Source organism: Leucoraja erinacea, chromosome 2 (genome assembly GCF_028641065.1).
Source record: "Leucoraja erinacea ecotype New England chromosome 2, Leri_hhj_1, whole genome shotgun sequence".
NCBI lineage: Eukaryota > Metazoa > Chordata > Chondrichthyes > Rajiformes > Rajidae > Leucoraja > Leucoraja erinaceus.
Genome location: NC_073378.1, coordinates 73,254,673 through 73,280,834, shown reverse-complemented (window position 1 = coordinate 73,280,834; position 26,162 = coordinate 73,254,673). Strand labels below are relative to the sequence as shown.

The following is a 26,162-nucleotide window of genomic DNA, read 5'->3' as shown; positions in this document are numbered from 1 at the left end:
TCATAGAGGAGCTATTATGTTGTGTGCTGTATGTGTCACAAGGTACAAACCATCAACATTGATGTTTAATAATCAGTGTTGTGACAACGGTGAAATGAGATTTACCCTTGTGCGCTGACACGTTCGGGATTCCTGTGCAAATGGGGAAGTCCTGAAATTGTTGGCGGACCAGTGTTGGTGATTTTAGGCCAGTGCTGATAATTTTTGACTGATGCTTCATTACTTGATTGTAATGGAGTCCAACAGTGGAACAGAATCTTCCTGGAATTCCCCAGTATTAGTTCTGGAGAAATAGCTCTCAGATCCTCACCTGGTGCAGGACATAAATGTCTTCAGTTCACTGGAAATTTCACAGGTGTGGAGAGGAAAGGTCAATAATTTGTGGTTCTACTAATGTTTTCTTTATTGTTTAAGTGTTAAAAATGTGATTGTCTTAAGTTAGTCAGTCATTGAAATACTTTGTCAGCATTGCCATATGGCAGGGTTATAGGTTTGGCTTGCCTTATGAAAGGGCTTGTCAGCAGTTTTGTTGATAGGGCTTGTTCTGACTCACCCTTGGGACCTGCAAATCTCTCAGGGACCACTTAGGACCTCACCAGTCAGGTCCAGGATCCTCTCAGTCAGCAAACTCTTAAGTTACAAGTTAAGTTCAGAAAAAATTGTATCTCAATGGCAAATACAGCTGAGCTCCTCTCGGGAGAATCAGGTCCATTGTTATCTCAACGTGAATGTTGCAAGTGTTGTACCAGTGGAGGTTTAGTTTAGTTGGTTGTCACTTACACTGAGGTACAGTGAAAAGCTTTTTTGTTGGTCACCCAGCAGAGGCTCATCACGACTTGATAATATGTTTTGGTCTGGGATCAGGTCAGGTTTGGCTCTGCTATGCTATCTCATCTCACTACTTTATCCAGGTGAAGATTATTTGCTTAGGAAGAAAGTAATTTTCAGAAAGAAATTTCAAAATAAATTAATTTGATGCATCATCCATTAAAAGATGAGAAACTAATTTGAGATGTTAGATTTACTTAAATGGTGTGATCCAGTATGGTAAGTATTATGACTTCCTTAGTTCAGATTGACCTCAGTTAAGTCTTAGTTTGAATTTTGTACTGGAACAGACCACAGGTGGAGGGATTGAATAGTCTGGTACCAATGTTATGCATCTCACAGTGCAGGAGCTTGTATGATGTAGTACCATGAGTTCATATTCCACCATGGCAGCTGGGGAAGTTAAATTCAATTGGATAGATCAGGAACAAAATGTCTGAGCAACATTTAGTACTAATCAATAATTTTGTGGTGGAATACATGCTTAATAATAATCTTTTGCTATTTGCCTGGAAGTGTGTCTCACAGCAACACTGCAGTTGCCAAGCAAACCATTTAGTTCAAGAGTAATTTGGAGTGGGCCAGCAATGCCCATGTCGGGTGGATAAAATGTGTTATGAAGATGCCTTTTGACTGAATTGAGTTGGGTCTAAACAATGTGATCCTAAATAATAAAATCTATGCCTTAAAAAAGATGCAAAGTGCTGGAGTAACTCAGTCGTTCAGGCTGCATCTAAGGAGGACGTGGATAGATCACGTTTTGGGTTGGGACACTTCTTCCTACTGATTGTGGTGAGGTGGGGAGGAAAGATGGAAGAGAGGAGGGGCAGGACAAAGTCTGGCGGGTAATAGTTGGATACAGGTGAGGGTTATTTTTGATAGGCAGATGGTTGGACAAAGGCTAGAATTGAAAAGATAGATAGCGTGAGACAAAAGATGGGAATTGTGAAGCTAGAGCAAGGAATGGAGGTGGAAGGGCAAGATAGGTATGAGTCTATACACTAGGTATGAGTCTAGATGGGGCACAGGGGAGGGGGGGGGGAGGAAAGTGGGGCAGAAGGGCAGAGGGGGCATTTCGTAGATACCTAACATTGGAGAATTAAATGTTCATATTCGTGTAAGCTAGTTGTCTGATAATCGAGGAGGCCCAGGACAGAAAGGTCAGTATGGGAATGGGAGGAGTTAAAATGGTTTGCATCCGGGAGGTCTAGTAGTCCTTGGTGGAATGATAGCAAAACAGTTGCCGAGTCTACCATTGGTCTCGCCGACCTACAGGCCACAACAGGAACACCGGAGGCAGAAGATGGAGGTTAGAGGAGGTGCATGTGAACCTCTGTCTTACCTGGAAGCACTGCTGAGGTCCCTAAATGAAAGTGAGAGAATAGGTAAAGAGGCAGGTGTTACATCTCTTGTAATTGCTGGGAAAAGTACCTCAGGAGGGGGTAGTTTGAGTGGGAAGAGAAGGGATGAGTGAAATAAGGAGTCGCAGAGGGAGCGGTCTCTATGGAAGACGGAAAGAGATGGGGATGGGATGATGTAACTGGAAGTGGGATCACGTTGAAGGTGATGGAAAAGTTAGAGAATGATGTGTTGGATGCAGAGGCTGGTGAGGGCTAGTGGAACTCTATCCTGGTTCCAACTATGTCACTTATTTCCCCTTTCTTGATCTCTGTGTTCATCACAGGGGGCAGACTATCGACTGATGTCTACTACAAACCCACTGACTCCCACAATTATAGACACAAAATGCTGGAGTAACTCAGCAGGTCAGGCAGCATCTCTGGAGAAAAGGAATGGGTGACGTTTCAGGTCAGAACCCATCTTCAGTCTGAAAGATTGAGGTGGGAGGGGGAGGGAAACTGGAGGCAAGAAATGGACAGAACAAATCAGGGCTGGCAATAGATTACCTCAGGAAGGATGGAGTCTATAATGGCCCATTGTTGGCTGGGAAAGATGCGCTAACGAGAGGGATACAGTGGAACTGGTAGGACAACTAGGGTGGGGCGAGAGGGCGGGGATGCAGGAGTTACTTGAAATTTGAAAAATCAATGTTCACACCGCTGGGTTATAAGATGCCCAAGCGAAATGTGAGGTACTTTGACAGTGGAGGAAACCCAGGATAGAAGGGTCAGATCATATTAATGATCTGGATGAGGGAATTGAAGGCAATATCTCCAAGTTTGCGGATGACACTAAGCTGGGGGGCAGTGTTAGCTGTGAGGAGGATGCTAGGAGACTGCAGGGTGACTTGGATAGGCTGGGTGAGTGGGCAAATGTTTGGCAGATGCAGTATAATGTGGATAAATGTGAGGTTATCCATTTTGGTGGCAAAAACAGGAAAGCAGACTATTATCTAAATGATGGCCGATTGGGAAAGGGGGAGATGCAGCGAGACCTGGGTGTCATGGTACACCAGTCATTGAAGGTAGGCATGCAGGTGCAGCAGGCAGTAAAGAAAGCGAATGGTATATTAGCTTTCATTGCAAAAGGATTTGAGTATAGGAGCAGAGAGGTTCTACTGCAGTTGTACAGGGTCTTGGTGAGACCACACCTGGAGTATTGCGTACAGTTTTGGTCTCCAAATCTGAGGAAGGACATTATTGCCATAGAGGGAGTGCAGAGACGGTTCACCAGACTGATTCCTGGGATGTCAGGACTGTCTTATGAAGAAAGACTGGATAGACTTGGTTTATACTCTCTAGAATTTAGAAGATTGAGAGGGGATCTTATAGAAACTTACAAAATTCTTAAGGGGTTGGACAGGCTAGATGCAGGAAGATTGTTCCCGATGTTAGGGAAGTCCAGGACAAGGGGTCACAGCTTAAGGATAAGGGGGAAATCCTTTAAAACCGAGATGAGAAGAACTTTTTTCACGCAGAGAGTGGTGAATCTCTGGAACTCTCTGCCACAGAGGGTAGTTGAGGCCACTTCATTGGCTATATTTAAGAGGGAGTTAGATGTGGCCCTTGTGGCTAAGGGGATCAGGGGGTATGGAGAGAAGGCAGGTACGGGATACTGAGTTGGATGATCAGCCATGATCATATTGAATGGTGGTGCAGGCTCGAAGGGCCGAATGGCCTACTCCTGCACCTAATTTCTATGTTTCTATGTTTCCAACCCACCCCCACCCACCCCACCCAATCAATCTGAAGATGGGTCCCAACCTGAAAAGTAAGCTATCCATGTTCCCCGGAGATGCTGCCTGACCAAAGTATACAAAGGACATTTATTATCACATACACCAAATGGTGTAGTAAAATTTGATTTGCCAATGCAGCACACGAATAAAGATAAGACACAACATTAAAGAATTTAACAACATTAAAAACATCCCCCCACAATGGTTCCCACTGTGGAGGAAGGCAGCAAAGTCCAGTCCCATCCCCTGTTCACCCATAGTCAGGCCTATTGTGGTCTCCGCAGCCAGTCCAATGGTTTCAGGCCCTCTTGCCGGAAAGCTGGAACTCCGGCATCAGGTGAACACTCCTCAGCGGCTTGGAAATGTCTGGAGCGGCCGCTTCATCCCAGGAGACTGCGGCACCCATAGTCCTCAGGCCGCGCTGGCTGGAGCTCCGACTCTGGCGATCTTGGATCCCAGGCTCTGCAGTGTTTTAAATCTAGCGCCGCCCGCGGCCGGACGCCCTCTGCCACAGCTCCTCGGATGTTGAAGTCAGCGGCCACAGCACTCCGGAGCCCACCGCACGGCAACCTGACAAGGCATCGTCTGCTCCGTGATAGTGTTCCTGCGCTGCGCCGCCGCCGAAGCTGTAGTCCCGGCCGGTCCTGGCAGGAAAGGCTGCTCCAGTCCGATGGTAGGCCGCGAGGATGGGGGCGAAGAAGCAGCTCGGAAGGAAGCCGCTTCTCCGACCAGGTAGGGACTAAGAAATAAAGTTTTCCCCTCCCCCCACCCACCACATAAAAGACTAAAGATCTCCAAAACAAACACTTTAACTCGCTAAAAATAAAAAAAAGAGTGAAAAGACTAACAGCTGCTGGCTGGGCAGCCATACTCGACGGCGCCCCCTGTGGATGGACCAGCCAAGTTACCCCAGCACTCTGTGTCTGTTTTTGGAAACCAGCATCTGCAGCTCTTTGTTTCTAAATCTATGCCCTGTAGTTTTCAACTCCAAAACTAGATTTAAGGAGGGTGTCTAAAACTAAAGGGCTCTGATTTAAAATAAGAGGGGAAAGTATTAAAAGGGACCAGACTGACACTTTTCACATGGGTACAAGCTGCCAGAGAGGGATACATTTCAAACATTTGAGTAGGAGGTTTAGAGGGCACAGGCCTATTGCGGGAAAATGACTCGCTCTGATAGACATCTTGAATGGCATGGACGAGTTGGGCTGAAGGACCTGTATAACTCTGATGCTACTTCCTTGCAACCACTATGTTCAGCTGATACAAATCATCTCCAAGGAAATGCAGAGATGAGCAAATAGAATTGCCTGTTCTAAATATTCAATAGCGAAGGGCACAAGAATGACACAGTCTCCATGTGTTTGAGCATTCTATAAGATAGTAGCACTGTACAAAGTCCAGCAGTGATACAGTACCGTGGAGGGCTGGACTGCAGTTTCAATTCCACCACTGATCTGAGCTTTCTAACTTCGACCACTCTGCAGTAGGAAGGATTTAACTTGAGACTGGGCACTCTGCCTGCAGGGAATACAGAGCGGAAGGTTGCTCTCCATGACCTGGCTAATAACATTGGCAGTGTTTCAGAAGGTGCATATGCTTGGGAAGGAAAGGAAGTTCCATACCAGTGAAGGAAAGAAGGTGCGTTCTCTCGTATGATGATGACACTTTTTTTTTTAAAAGGGCTGGTATCCACTTATTTCCAATTATAGACTTTAGAGATTTGTATTCCCTAGTGGCAAACCCTATTTTAAGGATGTACTGCACATCTCTTCATCTCATTAAAATTCATTCATTTTGACTGCCACACTTCAATTTCTGAAATGTTATCCCTCAAGTAAATCTGTGCCAGAAGCATCAATTCATCATATCTGCCCTGTGGTTTCAAAGAAATAATAAATCAGGTTCAAAAATAATTTATTGAGGATAAACATGAAGCCAAAACAATAGTAGAACAAAATAATGTGGACCACATAGCATGCTGAAAGAAGTAGAATTACTAAAGCAGCAATTATATCTGTCAATATATAGCTTGGTAACATGACAGCAATGAACTATGAATCACCACTGATCTGTATCTGCTAATTTCAGAGGAATCATAAGACTGGACTTACTGATTTAACTCATTATCCACATATTGTGTGGTTAAATTCAGAACCTCGCATTACATAGTTCACCTTTTGGCATTTTCCACCAGAATATGGATCGGCAGGGGATGGAGTGATATGGATCAGGAGCAAACGGAGGAGATTCGTTTCCCTTGGCATCTTGTTCAGCACGGACATTGTGGGCCAAAGGGCCCATTCCTGTGCTGTAATGTTACTGAAATACAGATATAAATTCTGTGAAGATGTTTGAAATAAATTCCTCACACAAATTGTGATCAATACTCAGAATGGACTTCTTGGTTGGATAAATAGTGATTAAAATTTCAGATTCATTTAAGAGAGAGCTGAGTACACTGATGAAACAAAAGCAAGTCTTTAGCTGTTCTGGATGGAAGATGCAAGGTGGATTGACTGGCCTTTCTCAACTGTGCTGCAATCTTGAGATTATTTGAAAGAGACACAACAATTATTCATCCTTCACCTTAATAATATGGAAACACATCTTGTGGAAGAACAGAGTTTAAGCATTCATCCTTTCACTGAATGTGTTTTCCCGCAGTTGTCCCAAATGGATTTTGCCCAGAAGGTTGACACCACGCAGATTCGACAACTTAGACTAGATGATATAAGACGGTCTTATTTCTTTGTATCCTTTAACTTAATTTTCTCAATTTTGTGGTGTTATTTAGTTATTATTTTATAATTGATTTTGACTGCATAGGAATATCCAAAGCTCATATGTTCACTTAAATATATACCTAAAGTTCAGTACAACCGCAAATTAAAGAACAAATTAACTGAAAGCATTAATGGGCTGATTTCCCTCATGCCAATTATGGTAAATCCCCATCCAGGGCTGGAATTTAGGGTCAAATTAGATTCTACCCAAATCTCCTTGAAAGATATTTCCAGACAAGAAGTATCTTCCAGTTGAGTGGATTTTTTTGGGGTAGCTTGTGGGCTGCAGCAGAAATTCCTCCATTAAAGGCTTTGCAAAGTGCCTGCCTGCCCAGACTTGACAGAGTAGGTGTTCATGTGGCCCAGAGTAAATAAGATGACTTCTGGAGATAAGTAAGATGGACACAAAGTCCTTGAGTAACTCAGCGGGTCAGGCAGGCTCTCTGGAGAAAAAGGATGGGTGACGTTTTGGGTCAGGACTGTTGACATTTTTAAAATGCTCTTTTGTTTATTAGAAAACGATTATAGACAATAGGTGCAGGAGTAGGCCATTCGGCCCTTCGAGCTAGCACAGCCATTCAGTGTGATCATGGCTGATCATCCACAATCAGTACCCCGTTCCTGCTTCTCCCCATATCCCCTGACTCCGGTATCTTTAAGAGCCCTATCAAGCTCTCGCTTGAAAGTATCAGTTGAAAGAGAACCTGCCTCCACTGCCCTCTGAGGTAGAAAATTCCACACTCACAACTCTGTGAGTGAAAAAGTGTTTCCTCATCTCCGTTCCAAATTACCCCTTATTCCCAATTACCCCTTATTCTTAAACTGTGGCCCCTGGGTCTGGACTCCCCCAACATCAGGAATATGTTTCCTGTCTCTAGCGTGTCCAAACCCTTAATAATCTTATATGTTTTAATACGATTCCCTCTCATCCTTCTAAATTCCAGAGTATACAAGCCCAGCCGCTCCATTCTCTCAGCATATGACAGTCCTGCATCCCGGGAATTAACCTTGTGAACCTACGCTGCACTCCCTCAATAGCAAGAATGTCCTTGCTCAAATTAGGGGACCAAAATTGCACACAATACTCCAGGTGTGGTCTCACTAGGGTCCTGTACAATTGCAGAAGGACCTCTTTGCTCCTATACTCAGCTCCTCTTGTTATGAAGGCCAACATGCCATTTGCTTTCTTCACTGCCTGCTGTATCTGCATGCTTACTTTCATTGACTGATGAACAAGGACCTCCCAAATCCCATTGTACTTCCTCTTTTCCCAACTTGACACAATTTAGATAATAATCTGCCTTCACAAGGTTCACAAGGTTAATTCCCAGGATGGCGAGATTGTCAAATGCTGAGAATGGAGCAGCTGGGTTTGTATACTGGAATTTAGAAGGATAAGAGGGGATCTTATTGAAACGTATAAGATTAGGACATCACTTTTTTTTAGAGAGCTTGGCACCATTCTGCTTGTCCTCTTGATGGAGCAGGTGAGATACCTCCTCATAGTACCTTCAAGTAACATAATGGTCAGACTCATACCATACTTTTTTTGTATGGCTGTATGGTAATTCACATATCACTGGACCTTAATTGAAGCAGGATCACACTCCCATCTAATAGCAAGACTGTAACTTCTAGTGAATGCGTAATGTAGCTCTAATGTAAAGACCCCTATTTCTAGAATTATTATATGTGGATTATATTTTCGTGCGCTGAGTTTTCCTTACCTGAGAAATTACAGATTTTCTTCATTGTGACAGCTTTTTTTGGCACTGGAAATATCGCATCTATCAACAGGTAATCCAGATTATGTTTTAAATGAACTTCTGTGGACGGATAACTTTAACTTAAAATAAATGATTTATAGCGTACAATATTTAATTAGCAGCATAATGGCTTGGATTTTGCACATCTGATTAGTATCATAGAAACATAGAAATTAGGTACAGGAGTATGCCATTCGGCCCTTCGAGCCTGCACCGCCATTCAATATGATCATGGCTGATCATCCAACTCAGTATCCCATACCTGCCTTCTCTCCATACCCCCTAATCCCTTTAGCCACAAGGGCCACATCTAACTCCCTCTTAAATATAGCCAATGAACTGGCCTCAACTACCCTCTATGGCAGAGAGTTCCAGAGATTCACCACTCTCTGTGTGAAAAAAGTTTTTCTCATCTCGGTTTTAAAGGATTTCCCCCTTATCCTTAAGCCGTGACCCCTTGTCCTGGACTTTCCCAACATTGGGAACAATCTTCCTGCATCTAGCCTGTCCAACCCTTTAAGAATTTTGTAAGTTTCTATAAGATCCCCTCTCAATCTTCTAAATTCTAGAGAGTATAAACCAAGTCTATCCAGTCTTTCTTCATAAACAGTCCTGACATCCCAGGAATCAGTTTGGTGAACCCTCTCTGCACTCCCTCTATGGCAATAATGTCCTTCCTCAGATTTGGAGACCAAAACTGTACGCAATACTCCAGGTGTGGTCTCACCAAGACCCTGTACAACTGCAGTAGAACCTCCCTGCTCCTATACTCAAATCCTTTTGCTATGAAAGCTAACATACCATTCGCTTTCTTCACTGCCTGCTGCACCTGCATGCCTACTTTCAATGGCTGGTGTACCATGACACCCACGTCTCGCTGCATCTCCCCTTTTCCTAATCGGCCACCATTTAGATAATAGTCTGCTTTCCTGTTTTTGCCAGCAAAATGGATAACCTCACATTTATCCACATTATACTGCATCTGCCAAACATTTGCCCACTCACCCAGCCTAGCCAAGTCATCTTGCACTCTCCTAGCATCCTCCTCACAGCTAACACTGCCCCCCAGCTTAGTTTAATCCGCAAACTTGGAGATATTGCCTTCAATTCCCTCATCCAGATCATTAATATATATTGTAAATAGCTGGGGTCCCAGCACTGAGCCTTGCAGTACCTCACTAGTCACTGCCCGCCATTGTGAAAAAGACCCGTTTACTCGTACTCTTTGCTTCCTGTTTGCCAGCCAGTTCTCTATCCACATCAATACTGAACCCCCAATGCCGTGTGCTTTAAGTTTGTATACTAATCTCTTATGTGGGACCTTGTCGAAAGCCTCCTGGAAGTCTAGATACACCACATCCAGTGGTTCTCCCCTATCCACGCTACTAGTTACATCCTCGAAAAATTCTATAAGATTCGTCAGACATGATTTACCTTTCGTAAATCCATGCTGACTTTGTCCAATGATTTCACCACTTTCCAAATGTGCTGTTATCCCATCTTTAATAACTGACTCTAGCAGTTTCCCCACTACCGATGTTAGACTAACTGGTCTGTAATTCCCCGTTTTCTCTCTCCCTCCCTTCTTAAAAAGTGGGGTTATGTTTGCTACCCGCCAATCCTCAGGAACTACTCCAGAATCTAAAGAGTTTTGAAAGATTATTACTAATGCATCCACTATTTCTGGAGCTACTTCCTTAAGTACTCTGGGATGCAGCCTATCTGGCCCTGGGGATTTATCGGCCTTTAATCCTTTCAATTTACCCAACACCACTACCCGACTAACCTGGATTTCACTCAATTCCTCCAACTCCTTTGACCCGCGGTCCCCTGCTATTTCCGGCAGATTATTTATATCTTCCTTAGTGAAGACGGAACCAAAGTAGTTATTCAATTGGTCCGCCATATCCTTGTTCCCCATGATCAACTCACCTGTTTCTGACTGCAAGGGACCTACATTTGTTTTAACTAATCTCTTTCTTTTCACATATCTATAAAAACCTTTGCAGTCAGTTTTTATGTTCCCTGCCAGTTTTCTTTCATAATCTATTTTTACTTTCCTAATTAAGCCCTTTGTCCTCCTCTGCTGGTCTCTGAATTTCTCCCAGTCCTCTGGTATGCTGCTTTTTCCTGCTAATTTGTACGCCGAGTCTGCGTTGAGTCTGCGTTGATCATCCTTCGCTTGGATACAATCCCTGATTTCCCTTGTTATCCACAGATGCACTACCTTCCCTGATTTATTCTTTTGCCAAACTGGGATGAACAATTTTTGTAGTTCATCCATGCAGTCTTTAAATGTCTTCCATTGCATATCCACCGTCAACCCTTTTTAGAATTAATTGCCAGTCAATCTTGGCCAATTCACGTCTCATACCCTCAAAGTTACCTTTCTTTAAGTTCAGAACCATTGTTTCTGAATTAACAATGTCACTCTCCATCCTAATGAAGAACTCAGCCATATTATGGTCACTTGCCCAAGGGGCCACGTACAACAAGACTGCTAACTAACCCTTCCTCATTACTCAATACCCAGTCTAAAATAGCCTGCTCTCTCGTTGGTTTCTCTACATGTTGATTTAGATAACTATCCCGCATACATTCCAAGAAATCCTCTTCCTCTGCACCCCTGCCAATTTGATTCACCCAATCTATATGTAGATTGAAGTCACCCATTATAACTGTTTTGCCTTTGTCGCACACATTTCTAATTTCCTGTTTGATACCATCTCCAACTTCACTACTACTGTTAGGTGGTCTGTACACAACACCCACCAGCGTTTTCAGCCCCTTAGTGTTTCGCAGTTCTACCCATACCGATTCCACATCCTCCAAACTAATGTCCTTCCTTTCCATTGCGTTAATCTCCTCTCTAACCAGCAACGCTACCCCACCTACTTTTCCTTTCTCTCTATCCCTCCTGAATATTGAATATCCCTGGATGTTCAGCTCCCAGCCTTGGTCACCCTGGAGCCATGTCTCCGTGATCCCAACTATATCATAATCATTAATGGCTATCTGCACGTTCAACTCATCCACCTTATTACGAATACTCCTTGCATTGAGACACAAAGCCTTCAGGCTTGTTTTTACAACACTCTTACCCCTCATACAATTATGTTGAAAAGTGGCCCTTTTTGATTTTTGCCCTGGTTTTGTTTGCCTGCCACTTTTACTTTTCACCTTGCTACCTATTGCTTCTACCCTTATTTTACACCCCCCCTGCCTGTCTGCTCTTGAACCCATCCCCCTGCCACATTAGTTTAAATCCTCCCCGACAGCACTAGCAAACACTCCCCCAAGGACATTGGTTCCATTCCAGCCCTGGTGCAGACCGTCCTGTTTGTACTGGTCCCACCTGCCCCAGAATTGGTTCCAATGCCCTAAATATTTGAATCTCTCCCCCTTGCACCATTCTTCAAGCCACGTATTCATCTGCAATATCTTCCTATTTCTACTCTGACTGGCCCGTGGTACTGGTAGTAATCCAGAGATTATTACCTTTGAGGTCCTACTTTTAAGTTTATTTCCTAGCTCCCTAAATTCATCTTGTAGGACCTCATCCCCTTTTTTTACCTATATCGTTGGTGCCAATAGGCACCACGACAACTGGCTGTTCACCCTCCCCCTCCCCCTCCAGAATGTTCTGCAGCCATTCAGTGACGTCCCTGACCCATGCACCAGGGAGGCAACATACCATCCTGGAGTCTCGTTTGCGGCCGCAGAAATGCCTATCTATTCCCTTGACAATTGAATCCCCTATTACTATTGCCCTTCCACTCTTTTTCCCCCCTCATGTGCTGCAGAGCCACCCATGGTGCCACGAACTTGGCTGCTGCTGCATTCCCCTGATGAGCCATCTCCCTCAACAGTATCCAAATTGGTATACCTGTTTAGGAGGGAGATGACCGCAGGGGACTCCTGCACTACCTGCCTACTGCTTTGCTGGCTATTGGCCACCCGTTCCCTTTCTGTCCTCTTAACTTTTACCTGCGGTGTGACCAACTCGCTGTACGTGCTGTCCACGACTTTCTCAGCATCGTGGATGCTCCAGTATGAATCCAGCCGCAGTTCCACTCGTTCAATGCGGTCTGCCAGGAGCTGCAGCTGTACACACTTCCTGCAAACGTATTCACCAGGGACACCGACCATATCCCTGATCTCCCACATGTTGCAGGCTGAACAAACCACGGGGCCAATCTCCACTGACATATCTTACTCCCAAATTATCTATATTAAATATTAAACACAAAACTTTATCCTTTAAACTTTACTAATAAATACTGTACACTCAAGTCCCAGAATCCTTAACCTGAAGGCAGAAATGTAAAAATGTAAACCCGGTCCTCTTCCACCAAGCAGAGGCTTCCACCAGACTCCTTCTCTGGAACGTTGCCGATTTTGGTGTCAGGTCCCCTCGCACCAACAGCTCCCTGGGCCTCTGTGAAAGCAATCCCCGCGATGTATTTTATACTTACAGCGCAGGTGCTCCTCCCCTTGCACCAACGGCTCCCTGGGCCTCTAGAATTCCTTTAGAATTAGATAATCAGGGAATATTAACAAAAAATATTTAACATTGTAAAAATTCTAATATGCATTTTCAGGGGAAGGAAGGGAGTTTAGAAGAACAGAACAATATATTTACTAATACAGCTTTATCCTCATCATCTCATTCCAGTTTTGATCCTGCATCTGTCTACTGCTTCTTGACAGTTTTTAATCCTTATGCAATGGGCGCATTAATGATGTGGAAGGTTGGTATAGTCAATCTGTTTTCATATATTGTTAATCGTCAACGTGAATTGATATTGGCCACAATGACATGTCAAATAGATCACTCAATTGATTTAAATTCAACCAGCAGTCTCTCTTTCCCCATTGCAGAATCGACGTTTGTTAAATCCTTTTACCTCTATTCCCCTGCTTCTGCTTCATTCTACTTCTTTAGCATTCTGTGTGAAAGTAACTAACTTTAATGTCATTTATTGGTAGTCTTTGCATTGTTCCTATTTTCTGTTCTAGGAAGGAAATGGCCTCTGTTAGTTTGCAACATTCCTGGTGCTGTCTTTTTCTGGCAGCATGGCAGTACCATCATCAACATGATGGGAAGTTCACCCAGATGGTTTATTTTTATATATGAGCATATGGTATCAGCCATGACCTGGTTGATCATCTGCCTGTTTCTTTCAGAATATATAAGTCTCTCTACAGTGCAGTCTTGAAGTGCCGTGGCACTGTGAGAAGTATTTTTGTTTTGTTTTGTTTCCTCTCCTCCCAGTGACAAATTTCAAGGAAATTTATTTTTGTGATACAGCATGGGAAGTAGGCCCTTCGGCCCTCTGAGTCTATGCCATCTATCGATCATCTGTTCACACTAATTCAAAGTTATTCCACTTTCTCATCCACTACACATTAGGGGCAGTTTTACAGAGGTAAATTAAACAAAAAAACACACATCTTTGGGATGTGGGATGAAACCGGAGCACCCAGAGGAAACCCACGCAGTTACAGGGAGAACATTCAAACTTCACACAGGCAACACCAAAGGTCAGGATCAAACTTGGGTCTCTGGTGCTGTGAGGCAACTGCTGTACCAGCTGATCTCCTAGTGAACTGGCTCACATTTATTCCTTAGTCAGCATCACTGAAAAAGATTATCAAACATTATTATATAACTGTGGAAAGACTAGGAGAACTAACACCTCTGATTTGCTGTTTGTGTTGTGCTGGTTCCTATATTACAACAGTGGCACATCAAACATACATGTTGCAAAGTCCTTGTTAAATCCTATAACTGGAAAGGGTAAGATGGGAATGCATAAAATTCGTGGATGCTGGAAATAAAGTTCTATCATATCGTAAATACGTTGGCTGATGAGGTTAACATTTAAGGTCCGTGACCTTTCATGAAAGCTGGGAAATGGTTAGAGTTAATTAGGTTTTAAAATGGCCCTTTCACAGCATGTTGTAATCGTTACACTTCAGCATCCATTCAAGTCTTGTATTTCATTAATTTAAGTGTTTCAAACCAGCAGATGCAAACAGACCTGCTTGTTTTTAGGTGTAAAATTCTGCCTCATTATAATAGATCTTCCCTTTCCATTCACTGGACTATTATTACAAGATGTTAATTTGCCAGTAGAAATCCTTATGTCTTGTATCGTCCATTTTTTTCCTTTCAATGTGCAGTCTTTTAGATTTGTCTGCAATAAATGTTATTCAGTGTTCTGTGCATGTATGTCACTGCCACCCGGTTTGGGAACATTGTCATTTCTGTTCCCTTTCTATTCTCTGGTAATCATCCACTCACTACATAATCTTGCTTTTTTCAGCAATCTGTAACTCGTAGCACAGTTGAAAATTTTATTTTGTAATGTATTGTAAAAGATACAGAGAGTGCATTTCTTTGTCTTGTCGACTATAACACGAGTAGAACTGCAAAATGCTGGATGAAAGGACATTTCCTACACTGTCCTTTGATTTCTGCAACTGCTCCACTAAATAGATGGAGTGCAAGTCAGATTCTCCCTTGCAAATTCACCTTCATAATTCTTGAAATTAGTTATTTAATATTTCAAAATGAAGAGCTGGTGACTTGTTTAAACTCATCTAAACCTATTTTCCCTGCCAAAAAAATAATTTTTAATTAATTTGCATTTTGGCCTCCAATAGTTTCTCCTCTGTCTGTTGCTCTCAGACTACTGCTTATGTCATTAAAAAATATTTCTTAAAAAGTAGTTGTGTATCCTTTGGTATAACCTGTGTAATATTTCATTTAAGTGGTTTGCCCCCTGAAATAATTGGGATTTTGTTATATTTCTTGGCATTCCAACAGTATAATTGAAACCTTTTCATTTTGTTGTTAAGCTATTGACAAACCTGCTCTTACATTTGCTTAAAGGTTCCTGCACCTCTTTAATAGCATTAATATGTGCCCATCAACAGGTCGGGAATGTAGTGTCTGATCAAAATTTGTTATTGGCTTCATCCTCCAAATTCAAAGATTCCACAGCTTAAGTGCCAGGGCTTCAGGGAAATCATTCATTGTTCTGGGCTGCTGCACTTTTCTTGTTTGCAAAAATGTGCATTTTCTGTGTATTATGCTCTCTCACAGTTGACAGAAATGAATACTGAAATAAGTAGTATCATTGCATATTTTGATGTGGGTGATTATTATCCCAATTACATGGAGGAGATTCACATTGAAGAAGTTTTGTAATCAATTTAATTTTTATCTGAACACTAATGATGTGATGTTCCCCAGAGAACATGGAATAATAATATTTTTTTATTTTTATGCAGATATTAATTCCTTTTGTGATTGTGATGTGTGCAATTGAAAGTATTCAAGTTTCAACTCAGTTATCATCAAACAGGTACTGCAAATAATTACGAATGTTATATAAAGGTTTTTGGTAACAATTGTTGATCTGTCATTTAACATAATTTGCAAGCTGTGAATCTTTTAACACATTTTTCTTATCTTTTTCAATAGTCTTTTTCTGATTGTTCTTTTAATCTCCGACATCATGGCTTTGGTGAGTTGGTACTCATTTGTGAAGAAGCAAATAACTTCCTAAGTTAATTTTCAAATAGCATTATGTTAAGAAAGAGAACATTATTAATGTTAGTTATAGGAATTACCATTGGAGATAATGTTGACATGTTTTGCATTGTTTTGCTCAGATTAAATTCAGTTAAGAATCCTTATTCATAAAAAGATATAGTCACGCATCTGTGAAAATAAGGAAATTATTTTAGGACGGCTTGTATCCATTTCAGGATGTCCTAAGCCACCAAAATGTCATGTATTGAACTGTACTCACTGATGCAATGCAGGAAATGCAACATATGCAGGATCCCACAAACAGCACGATGATAATGCTCATAATGATGATAATCTTCCCATCTCCTCGCCGTTCGGCTTTCCACAGAGACTGCTTCCTCCGTAACTCCCTGGTCAATTCGTCCCTTCCCACCCAAACCACCCCCTCTCTTGGCACTTTCCCTTGCAACCGCAGGAAATGCTACACTTGTCACTTTAGCTCCCCCCTTGATTCCATTCAAGGACCCAAACAGTCTTTCCAGGTGCGACAGAGGTTCACCTGCACCTCCTCCAACCTCATCTATTGCATCCGCTGCTCTAGGTGTCAGCTGCTCTACATTTGTGAGACTAAGCATAGGCTTGGCGATCGCTTCACCCAACACCTCTGCTCGGTTCGCAATAACCGACCTGATCTTCAACTCCCCCTCCATTCCAAATCCGACCTTTCTGTCCTGGGCCTCCTCCATGGCCAGAGTGAGGCCCACCGTAAATTGGAGTAGCAGCACCTCATATTTCGCTTGGGTAGTTTGCACCCCAGCGGTATGAACATTGACTTCTCCAATTTCAGGTAGTCCTTGTTTTCTCCTTCTTTCCTCTCCCATTCCCAGCTCGCCCACAGCCCATTGTCTCCGCCTCTTCCTTTCTTCTTCCCCCCCCCCCCCCCCCCCCCCCCCTTTCACATCAGTCTGAAGAAGGGTCTCGACCCGAAACGTCGCCTATTTCTTTCGCTCCATAGATGCTGCCTCACCCGCTGAGTTTCTCCAGCATTTTTGTCTACCACCGGTGATAATGCTCATATCTCTTTTAGTTAATCAAAGGACAGGCACTGGCTTTAACAGCAGGAAATATGTTTTTGAGATATAGGGATGGGATGATTTCTAACCATCTAATGTTTCATTTGATGGACAGCATCTTTAACAGGGTTATCCTTCCTCAGTTGTGCACTGAGATGTCGAGCTAGATTTCTATGCTGAGAAGTGGGACTTGAACCCATAACCTTCTGAACTGGAGACCTGAGGATTTCATTCCAGAACAGCTCAATAGGATGTACAACCATAAAGGAAGCACAGATTTTTTCTACACTCATTGCCTCAGTTGGCACCTCAGATGCAGCTGCCTTTTAATCTACCACGCGGTCCATAGTGACCAACATTTTTATTGAAGAATCTACCCTTCAATGTCTATTCTGCTGATGGTTTTCTTCAGTTGAATTAAAGCGTTTAATTTGACAACACCTCCTCCACCCATGGATTGACCAAATCTTGATCCCCTGCAAGCCTTGTATATTTATGTGTTAGGAGGAACTGCAGATGCTGGTTTAAACCGAAGAAAGACACAAAAAGCTGCAGTAACTCAGCGTGACAGACAGAATCTCTGGAGAGAAGGAATGGGTGACGTTCCGGGTCGAGACCCTTCTTCAGACTAATACACATTATCCCAAGAAGCACATTTTTACAACTGGCTATCAAAATCTTCCTCTTTTGTCATTGCCATTGCTGTAGTTGTTTGACAAAATATGCAAAAAAAGGATTCTCAATGTGTTTTTTATGGTTAGAGTAAAATGTAAGTTAACAACACATAATGAATGTGGTGCCCTATGAATGACAGGGGTAATTTTGTTCCCTGCAAAGCGATTGTAATGATGTGAGTAAAGTAATATTCAAAAGAGAGAGCTAGGAATATAATGGGCATTGCGCGGGCAGTAATGACAAGCAATTACAGCACTTGAACACACAATACTTTAAGTGGTACGCATACATGGTGCAATGAATTCTCAGAGGAAGTAGCTCACTCCTGTTATCTTCCCCAACCTCATTAAATCATTGAATTTTTTCAAACATTGGGCAAACATAAATGACTTGTACGATTTGGCACCGTGCCCTGGCAACCTATTTCCATTGGTTGACTTACTGAGATAGTGCCTGTACTTTTAGCTGCTGAAGATCTCTTTTCCACCCCAACCCCTATTAATGTCCAAGGCCCATTGAAAGCAATCTCTGATGTCCAGAGTCTACAATTCACTTCAAATATTTAAATGCATGGAAATTATGGCAGCTTAGAGTGAGGGAAACTTGCTGTCTCTCATTTTTGGTCAGGTTTGCATTCGATAGAAGGCTTAAATCTCTTTGGATCCAACTATTAAATAAGTTGGATCCAAATATACATCCCATGTCGCACGTATCCCCTCAGTGGAAATTAATGCTTGTTTTTTTTTTGTGGGTTACATTGAAATGTACCATGAAAATATTTAAAGAACAATCTGGGCCCAAAAACAATTCTGACTTTTCCCAAACAAGTTTTCATTGATTGTGAATATTAAAGTGACATCTCAATTAATCATTGTTCATGTCATTAGACGTGACACGTTTGAGCACATATAATTTTGTGCTTTCAATTTTTAATGGGACAAACTGAGACAAAAAATGTATCCAGTGAAATATCAGAGTAAATCTCCGTGAGGGGATTTTGTTTTCACAAAACATCGAAGATTTGCTTTCAAACACTGGGAAAAAAATAATTAATTTCCCTTACACTTGAAATAAGGTTATGACAAGAAAACCTCAAAGGAAGAATCAGAAACATAGATGCCGGCTCTGCTTAGTTCTGTACATTTTCATACCTCTAGTTTCCCTCTCCCCGACTCTCAGTCTGGAGAAGGATCTTGAACCTAAATGTCACTATTCTCCAGAGATGCTGCCTGACCTGCTGAGTTACCCAAGCATTTTGTGAATTGTATGTTGTCTATCTTAGAAACAGGACATGTTGCGATTGATGACATAAAGTGTACTTATTTCAATGCAAAGAGTATTAGGGGCAAAGGGGTTGAGATTAGAGCCTGGATCTGTATGATGTTGTGGCCATTACAAAGATAGCTCAGCTTTCCAGGATTGGCGACTCAATGTTCCAGTGTTTTGATATTTCAGGCATGATAGGTAGGGAGTTTTGAGGTTTAGTTTAGAGATACAGAGTAGTAAGAGGTGGAGGCTACTGTTTGGAGATACAGAGCAGAAACAGGCCCATTGGCAGACTGAGTCCGCGCTGACCAGCGATCCCCGCACACTAGCACTATCCACACTAAGGACAATTTACAATTATAACAAGCCAATTAACCTACAAACCTGTACGTCTTTGGAGTGTGGAAGGAAACCAGAGCTTCCTGGAGAAAATCAATACGGTTACGGGAGGACTTACAAACTCCGTACAGACAGCACCCGTTGTCAGGATTGAACCCTGGTCTCTGGCGCTGTAAGGCAGCAACTCTACTGCTGCGCCACCGTGCTGTCCTTACCTAGGACAATGTCACAGCTGCACTCACAAAGGATATACTGGACAGTTCATCTACTGAGTAGAGGGTTGAGCTAAATAATAAGATGGGAACAAGAACTCTGATGGGATTATACTACAAGCCTCCAAATGACCAGCAGAGGATAGAGGAACTGATATGTAGACAGATTATGGAAAGATGTAAAAACAACAGGATTGTCATAGTGGATGAATTTAACTTCCCAATATTGATTGGGACCTCCTTGGGGCAAGAAGTTTGGGGAAAAAAGCAGAATTTGTTAGGTGATTTTGATATTTTTTCTTTTGCAAATCTCAAATTGTGGAGTACAGAGGCAAATAAATAAATGATGTGTCTTTGTCCCAAACATCATGGAGGGCACTGTATGCAACACAGTTGTTATTTGAAAAAGAACTCCTGAGCAGGCATGTTACGTTATCTGTGGAATTCTCTGCTACAGAATGCAGTGGAGGCCAATTCACTGGATGGATTCAAGAGAGAGTTAGATTTAGCTCTTCAGGCTAATGGAACCAAGAGATATGGGGAAAAAGCCAGAATGGAGCACTGATTTTGGGTGACCAGCCATGATCATATTGAATGGCGGCCCTGGCTGGAAGGGCCAAATGGCCTACACCTGCACATGTTTTCTATGTTTCTATGTTTAGGTTCTCAGTTGGAATGGTGGGGCAGCGACGGTGGAGGGTACTGGTGTTGGCAGAGTAATTCCAAAAGAGTCAAGGAAATTTCGGTGCATGTCTGATCCAGCGCATCCTGACTTTCTGGTCATGAGTTGGACGTGCACCACACTTGCTGCTTTCACGAGGCAAAGTTATGCAAGGAGATGTGGTGATTGTCAGGAAAAATATTTTTCAAATATGATAGTTTTCTTTGTATCGAATAAGTTTGTGGAAGAAAAATAGCCTTTTTGCTGTTTCTCAATGGCAGGCATTTCTGATGTTGATATATATACATTTGCATTTGCAGCATTTTTTCTTTTTGGTTAAAGACAGTGGAAGTTGGCTGGACATTGGAACTAGGTAGGTGAATTTTTGAATTGTGTTTAATATCCTGCTGATGTTTTAATTTTTTTAATATAATGTGCATACATACTGTATGCTTTCTGTACGATACCTGTCACCAAATTATTTGGTCTTCTGTCCTCCTGATTAACATCTGATCCAATATCACTCAGTTACACAACTTCTATAATGTAAATATCTCGGTTAGTAATCATTTCATTTTCTGGCAAGTCTATTTATCCACGTTGAAAGTCTAATTGTTTTGTAAAATTCAGCATGTAGTAACCTATACCTTATGATAACATATATCGATGCTTGCGTTAAATATGGATGATGTAGATTTGACACTTGTGTAAATGAAGTTAGATCAGATACACTCAAGGTGCTGGATTGCTCATCATAGATTTCAAACCAGTCTATGAATCAGAACTGAATCATTTCTACTAGCTTATAAGAACTTTGGGCGAAATCAAGGTTAAATCCATCAAAGCCTGCTATTTTGATTTATTAACTGGTTATGCAATATTTAATATTGTGCATTTTTCTCAGAAGCACAACAGTGATTTTAGAATGACATCTGTACCTAACATATCCTAACTTGGCTGCCAAAGCTTATTAACACCATGAATGAACGCACTCAATTTGGTTAGCGAGACATGACTTTCTATTGATTATTTTATTCAATTTACGGAATCTGAGACATTGAGGTTTGGTGCAATATTTGCTAGCATAAATAAATGCTACAAACATTTAACTTGACTGAATTAGCAAGAATGTTGTATGTATTCAGTTGTAACCACTTAATTATACCCTTGAGTTGAGATGTCCTTTCTCCACCTGAGAGCGACATTGTATGTACATGTAATTGGCATGATGCCGGTAACTCAACACCAAAGATGTAATTTATCAGCATAGTTAACAGCTAAAGGAAACAACAATACTATTTTTCTACTTTTACTTGCTCTCTACAACTTCCTTCTATTTTACCCCACTCCACTGCAACTCACTGTACCTCTTATGGGGGAATGTCAATCTACAATCAGTTAATTACTTGTGTTTTGATGCATGAAAAACGCTGAGATTACCTGTAAAATCAGCAGTTTAAATTTGTAATGTGCTCTTAGCATTGTGAAAAATCTCAAAGTCTAATATCTATGGTCGGAAAATTAATAGGGAATGTTCTGAGGAATAAGATATACATGCATTTAGATGGACAGGGGCTGATTAGGGATAGATAGCATAGGACTATGTTGTACATGGGAGATAGTGTTTCAAAAAGCAAAGTTTTTTTTAAGATGTAACCAAAAAGGTTGATGAAGACAGAGCTATAGATATTGTATATATGGATTTCAGCAAGGCATTTGACAAGGTTCAGCACGCTAGGTTGCTCTGGAAGGTTAGATCAGGAGAGATAGCTGACTGAATAGAAAATAGACATAATTTGCTGGAGTAACTCAACGGGACAGGCAACATCTCTGGATAGAAAGAATGGGTGATGTTTTGGATCGAGACCCTTCTTCAGACTGAGTCTGAAGAAGGGTCTCAACCCGAAACATCACCCATTCCTTCTATTCAAATATGCTGCCTGCCCCGCTGAGTTCATCCAGCATATTGTGTCTATCTTCGGTATAAACCAGTATCTGCAATTCCTTCCTAAAACATTTTGACTGAATAGAAAATTGGCTTAATGGAAGGTGGCAGAGGGTGATGATGGAAGGTTGCTTTTCACACTGGAGGTCAATGACGAGTGATTTGCCTCAGGGTTCAATGCTGGGTCCATTGCTGTTTATCATCTATATCAGTAATTTGGATGAGAATGTACAAGGCATGATAAGTAAGTTTGCAGATGACACTATAAAGTGGGTGGTATTGTAGATAGCGAATATGGTTGTGAAAAACTGCAGCAGGATGTTGGCCAGGTGGGCTGGGGAATGGTTAATGGAATTTAATACAGAGAAATGCGAGGAGTTACTTTTTGGGAAATCAAACCATGGCAGGACCTACATGGTGAATGGCAGGGCTCTAGGGAGTGTTGTATGGCAGAGGGATCTAGAAGTGCAGGTACATAGTTCCTTGAAAGTGGCGTCACAAGCAGATAGGATGGTCAAGAGACTTTTGGCACAATGGCCCTAATCAGTATTGAGTGTAGAAGTTGGGAAGTGATGTTACAGTTGTACAAGACATTGGTGAAGCCATGGTTAGAATATTGTGTTCAGTTTGGTCACCCTGTTGTAGGAAAGATGTTAAGCTAGAAAGGGTGCAAATAATAACCATATAACCATATAACAATTACAGCACGGAAACAGGCAATCTCGGCCGTACAAGTCCGTGCCGAACAACTTTTTTTCCCTTAGTCCCACCTGCCAATATGCACAAGGATGTTGCCAGGATTTGAGGGCTTGGGCTATAGGGAGAGGTTGAGCAGGCTAAGACTTTATTCCTTAGAGAGCATGAGAATGACGTGTGCTCTTATTGAAGTGTACAAGATCATGAGATGAGTAGATATGGTAAATGCACGGAATATTTTTGAGTAGGGGAATTGAGAACCAGAGGACATAAGTTTAAGGTGAGGGTGGATAGATTTAATAGGAACCCAAGGGCCAATTTATTTACAGAAAGGGTGGTAGATGTATGGAACAAGCTGCCGGAGGAGATAGTTGAGGCAGGTGCTATCACAATGTTTAAGAAGCATTTCGACAGGGACATGGACAGGATAGGTTTAAAGGGATATGGACCAAGCCCTTGCAGGTGGGACTAGTGTAGACCATAGGGTCTGATTACATCTGTATGACTCTAAGACTATTTCACAAATGATTATCAAACAAAATTTTATATTTTGTCATGTGAAAATATTAGGACAAGTGACTTGGTCAGATAGTTAAGAGGTCATAATATTTAGGAACATTCCTGCAGCAAGAGAAAGAAGCAACGGAGATAGAGAGTTTAGAGGAGGTAATTCAGAAGGCTAAAATCTTGGCAGTATAATTGCCAGCATTGGAGCAAAAATGATCAGAATTGAATGAGTATAGAGGCCTCTAAGTGATGTAGATCCAGAGAGGTTTTGAAAAGGCGGAGGTGAAAAATAAACAAAGATGATGATCTAAAATTGGTGCACTGCTAAATCTAGAGCCTATATGGGTCAGCAAAAACAGGAATGATGGCTGAATGAGATTGTAGGTCAGGACATGATCAGCATTTTGGATGAGCTCAAGCTTGCAGTTGGAGCATTTTCAAAGACTCAAATGACAATTTATTCTGCCACATAGCTTTAGTTTTGCTTATTTAAATTTTCTGTAACCTCAGGTTTATCTGGACTCGTCTACTTCTGCATGCTGGACTTGCAAATGATACAAATCCACAGAATACCAAAAAAGAGTACCGTTAGCTAATTGTCATTCTGGTAAACTTTGCACCACTTCTGAACAAGATGTTGAATTTTACTTCGGAGTCACGTGAGTGACTAGATGAAGAACCCGCCAGGACGCATGCGTGTCATATCGTCTAACGTATTGCGTATGACTGGCAGGGTGAACGTAATTCTCCTGCCAACAGTCAAACCTGAAGGTAGGTTTTTAAAACTTTTTCCAGGTTTTATCTTCCTACAGGAACCTCTACCCAGAGGTCCTGTTAAAGCCCGGGGCGTAGTCCGGAGGACCCAGTCAAGGGAATACCGGTCACGACCTCGGGCATACCCAACATATAGCCGCATTAAAGACCGCGGAATGCGGGAGCGGGCAGCGGTGAATTCGCCTCTCAGGCCGCTCGCGTTGGAGCCAGCAGCTTCACCCTGGTGCCGGTGGCACCTGGGGGGGGGAAACATCGTGGATACCGCCCGACATATAGCCGCTTTTAAGACCGCTGAAGGCGGGAGCGGGCGGCGGTGAATTCACGTCTCGGGCCGCTGACATTCGAGCCAGCAGCCTCATATTACCAGACTACTAGGGAACCCCGGCTGCATACAAGGACCTCGAGACCAGAAGGGGGATTGAGCGTTGCCCCCGCAGCAGCAGGTTTAAAACAGGACCTGCAGGTAAATTCTTTACTCTCAGGTTGTTTAGTTCTATTTCTGTGAGGATGTGTTACAGGAAATGAACCATGGACTAAGTCCAAATGGAGACTGACTGCGGAGGACCGCGGGAGTGCGGGCAGTCAGCAGCGGTTGGCTACACCTGGATCGCTAATCGATCATCAGTCTCCGACCTGGCACCTGCACAGTCGGAATCGACACCTCAGACTGACGGGAAGGCCAAGCAAAGTCGGACAGGCCCGAAGACACGGACAAGTCGGGCTGTGAAGACTCACCGCCGGCGGGAGCACTGTGATCGCATATCCCGCATAGAGCGGTTGATGGAGCAGATGCTCCAATGTGACATGCTCCGGTATATGGAGTCTAGTCACCATGGGGTCCTAGGACGCCCAAGGCAGCACCTTATTGAGGGCTGCATAATGCATCTCCCTCGACAGAGGGGAGCATTAGGAGTCACTTCTGGGCTGACTCTGAAGACAGGGGTTTTTGGCTGAAGATACCACAAGTGTGCAGGGGGTGCAGGAATAATACAACCAGCAGCAGGAGCTCGATGAGGGCCATTGGGCTCAGGAAGGCCACATCATCACACAAGACCTCACATCTCCGGCGGCAGCACCCCTACGCACCCACCAGCAAACCACGATGCACTGAAGCTGGTGAAAGCTTGAAGGCCGTACAACCAGGACAAAGGTCTTTTTTAGGCCATAGCCCAGAACGGCCTTCCTGGAAGATGCGCCAACCCCGTACTCGAGCTCCTCTACCTCCCAGGAGCAGAAGTGCAAAATCATGCACACATGGTTGAGGCAGCTCCTGGGTCGGGTTGCATAAGTCCTCCCATTCGGATAAAGGTATGGAGCCACATCGATGACGTCTCCCGTCACGGATACAAGTTGGTAATACTTAAACTGGTTTGAATATTTACACTGGTTTGGGATAACATAAGATTAGTTTATACTGCACAACAGGTATGGTGGAGTTTGCCTTTCAAGGCAGGCTCACAATATGGGATGTGGACTGATCAATGTCAACAGCCTCAACCCGCATGCGCAGTATAGACATTTCTGAATAACTTCCATGCGATCATTTCCTTTCACAGAAGATATTTGAAATTTAACTGGATGAGGCAATGATACACTCAGTAGCGTTGCAAAATGGGCTAACTTCAGTTTCCAGATTATTACCAAATCACTACAATCGGTGCTTCGACTGCACAGAGCTAACAAATAAGTGGCATGGCCAATCTGGATGATATGATAGGCATGCAGGTGCAGCAGGCAGTGAAGAAAGCAAATGGTCTGTTAGCTTTCATAGCAAAAGGATTTGAGAAATAGAGGGGAGGTTCTATCCAGTTAAATTCAAATTCTTGGTGAAACCACACCTGAAACTATTGATTATTGGGATACATCTCAAATCTGAGGGATTTGTTATTGCCATAGCTCTGGTGCACAGAAGGTTCACCAGACTGATATTGGGATGTGAAACTGTCTTAAAG

The 26,162-nt window shown here is 42.6% G+C and overlaps 1 protein-coding gene across 1 annotated transcript in view; it reads left to right on the top strand.

Moving 5' to 3' along the window:
- pign (phosphatidylinositol glycan anchor biosynthesis, class N) overlaps positions 1–26,162 on the top strand; it is a 153,176-nt gene that overhangs the window by 111,387 nt on the left and 15,627 nt on the right. Inside the window, exons 22-27 of the mRNA XM_055649699.1 lie at positions 6,635–6,721; positions 8,495–8,550; positions 13,195–13,270; positions 15,819–15,892; positions 16,012–16,054; positions 20,609–20,661. Of these exons, the coding sequence (XP_055505674.1) occupies positions 6,635–6,721; positions 8,495–8,550; positions 13,195–13,270; positions 15,819–15,892; positions 16,012–16,054; positions 20,609–20,661 (389 nt within the window). The remainder of the gene's footprint in view (positions 1–6,634; positions 6,722–8,494; positions 8,551–13,194; positions 13,271–15,818; positions 15,893–16,011; positions 16,055–20,608; positions 20,662–26,162) is intronic.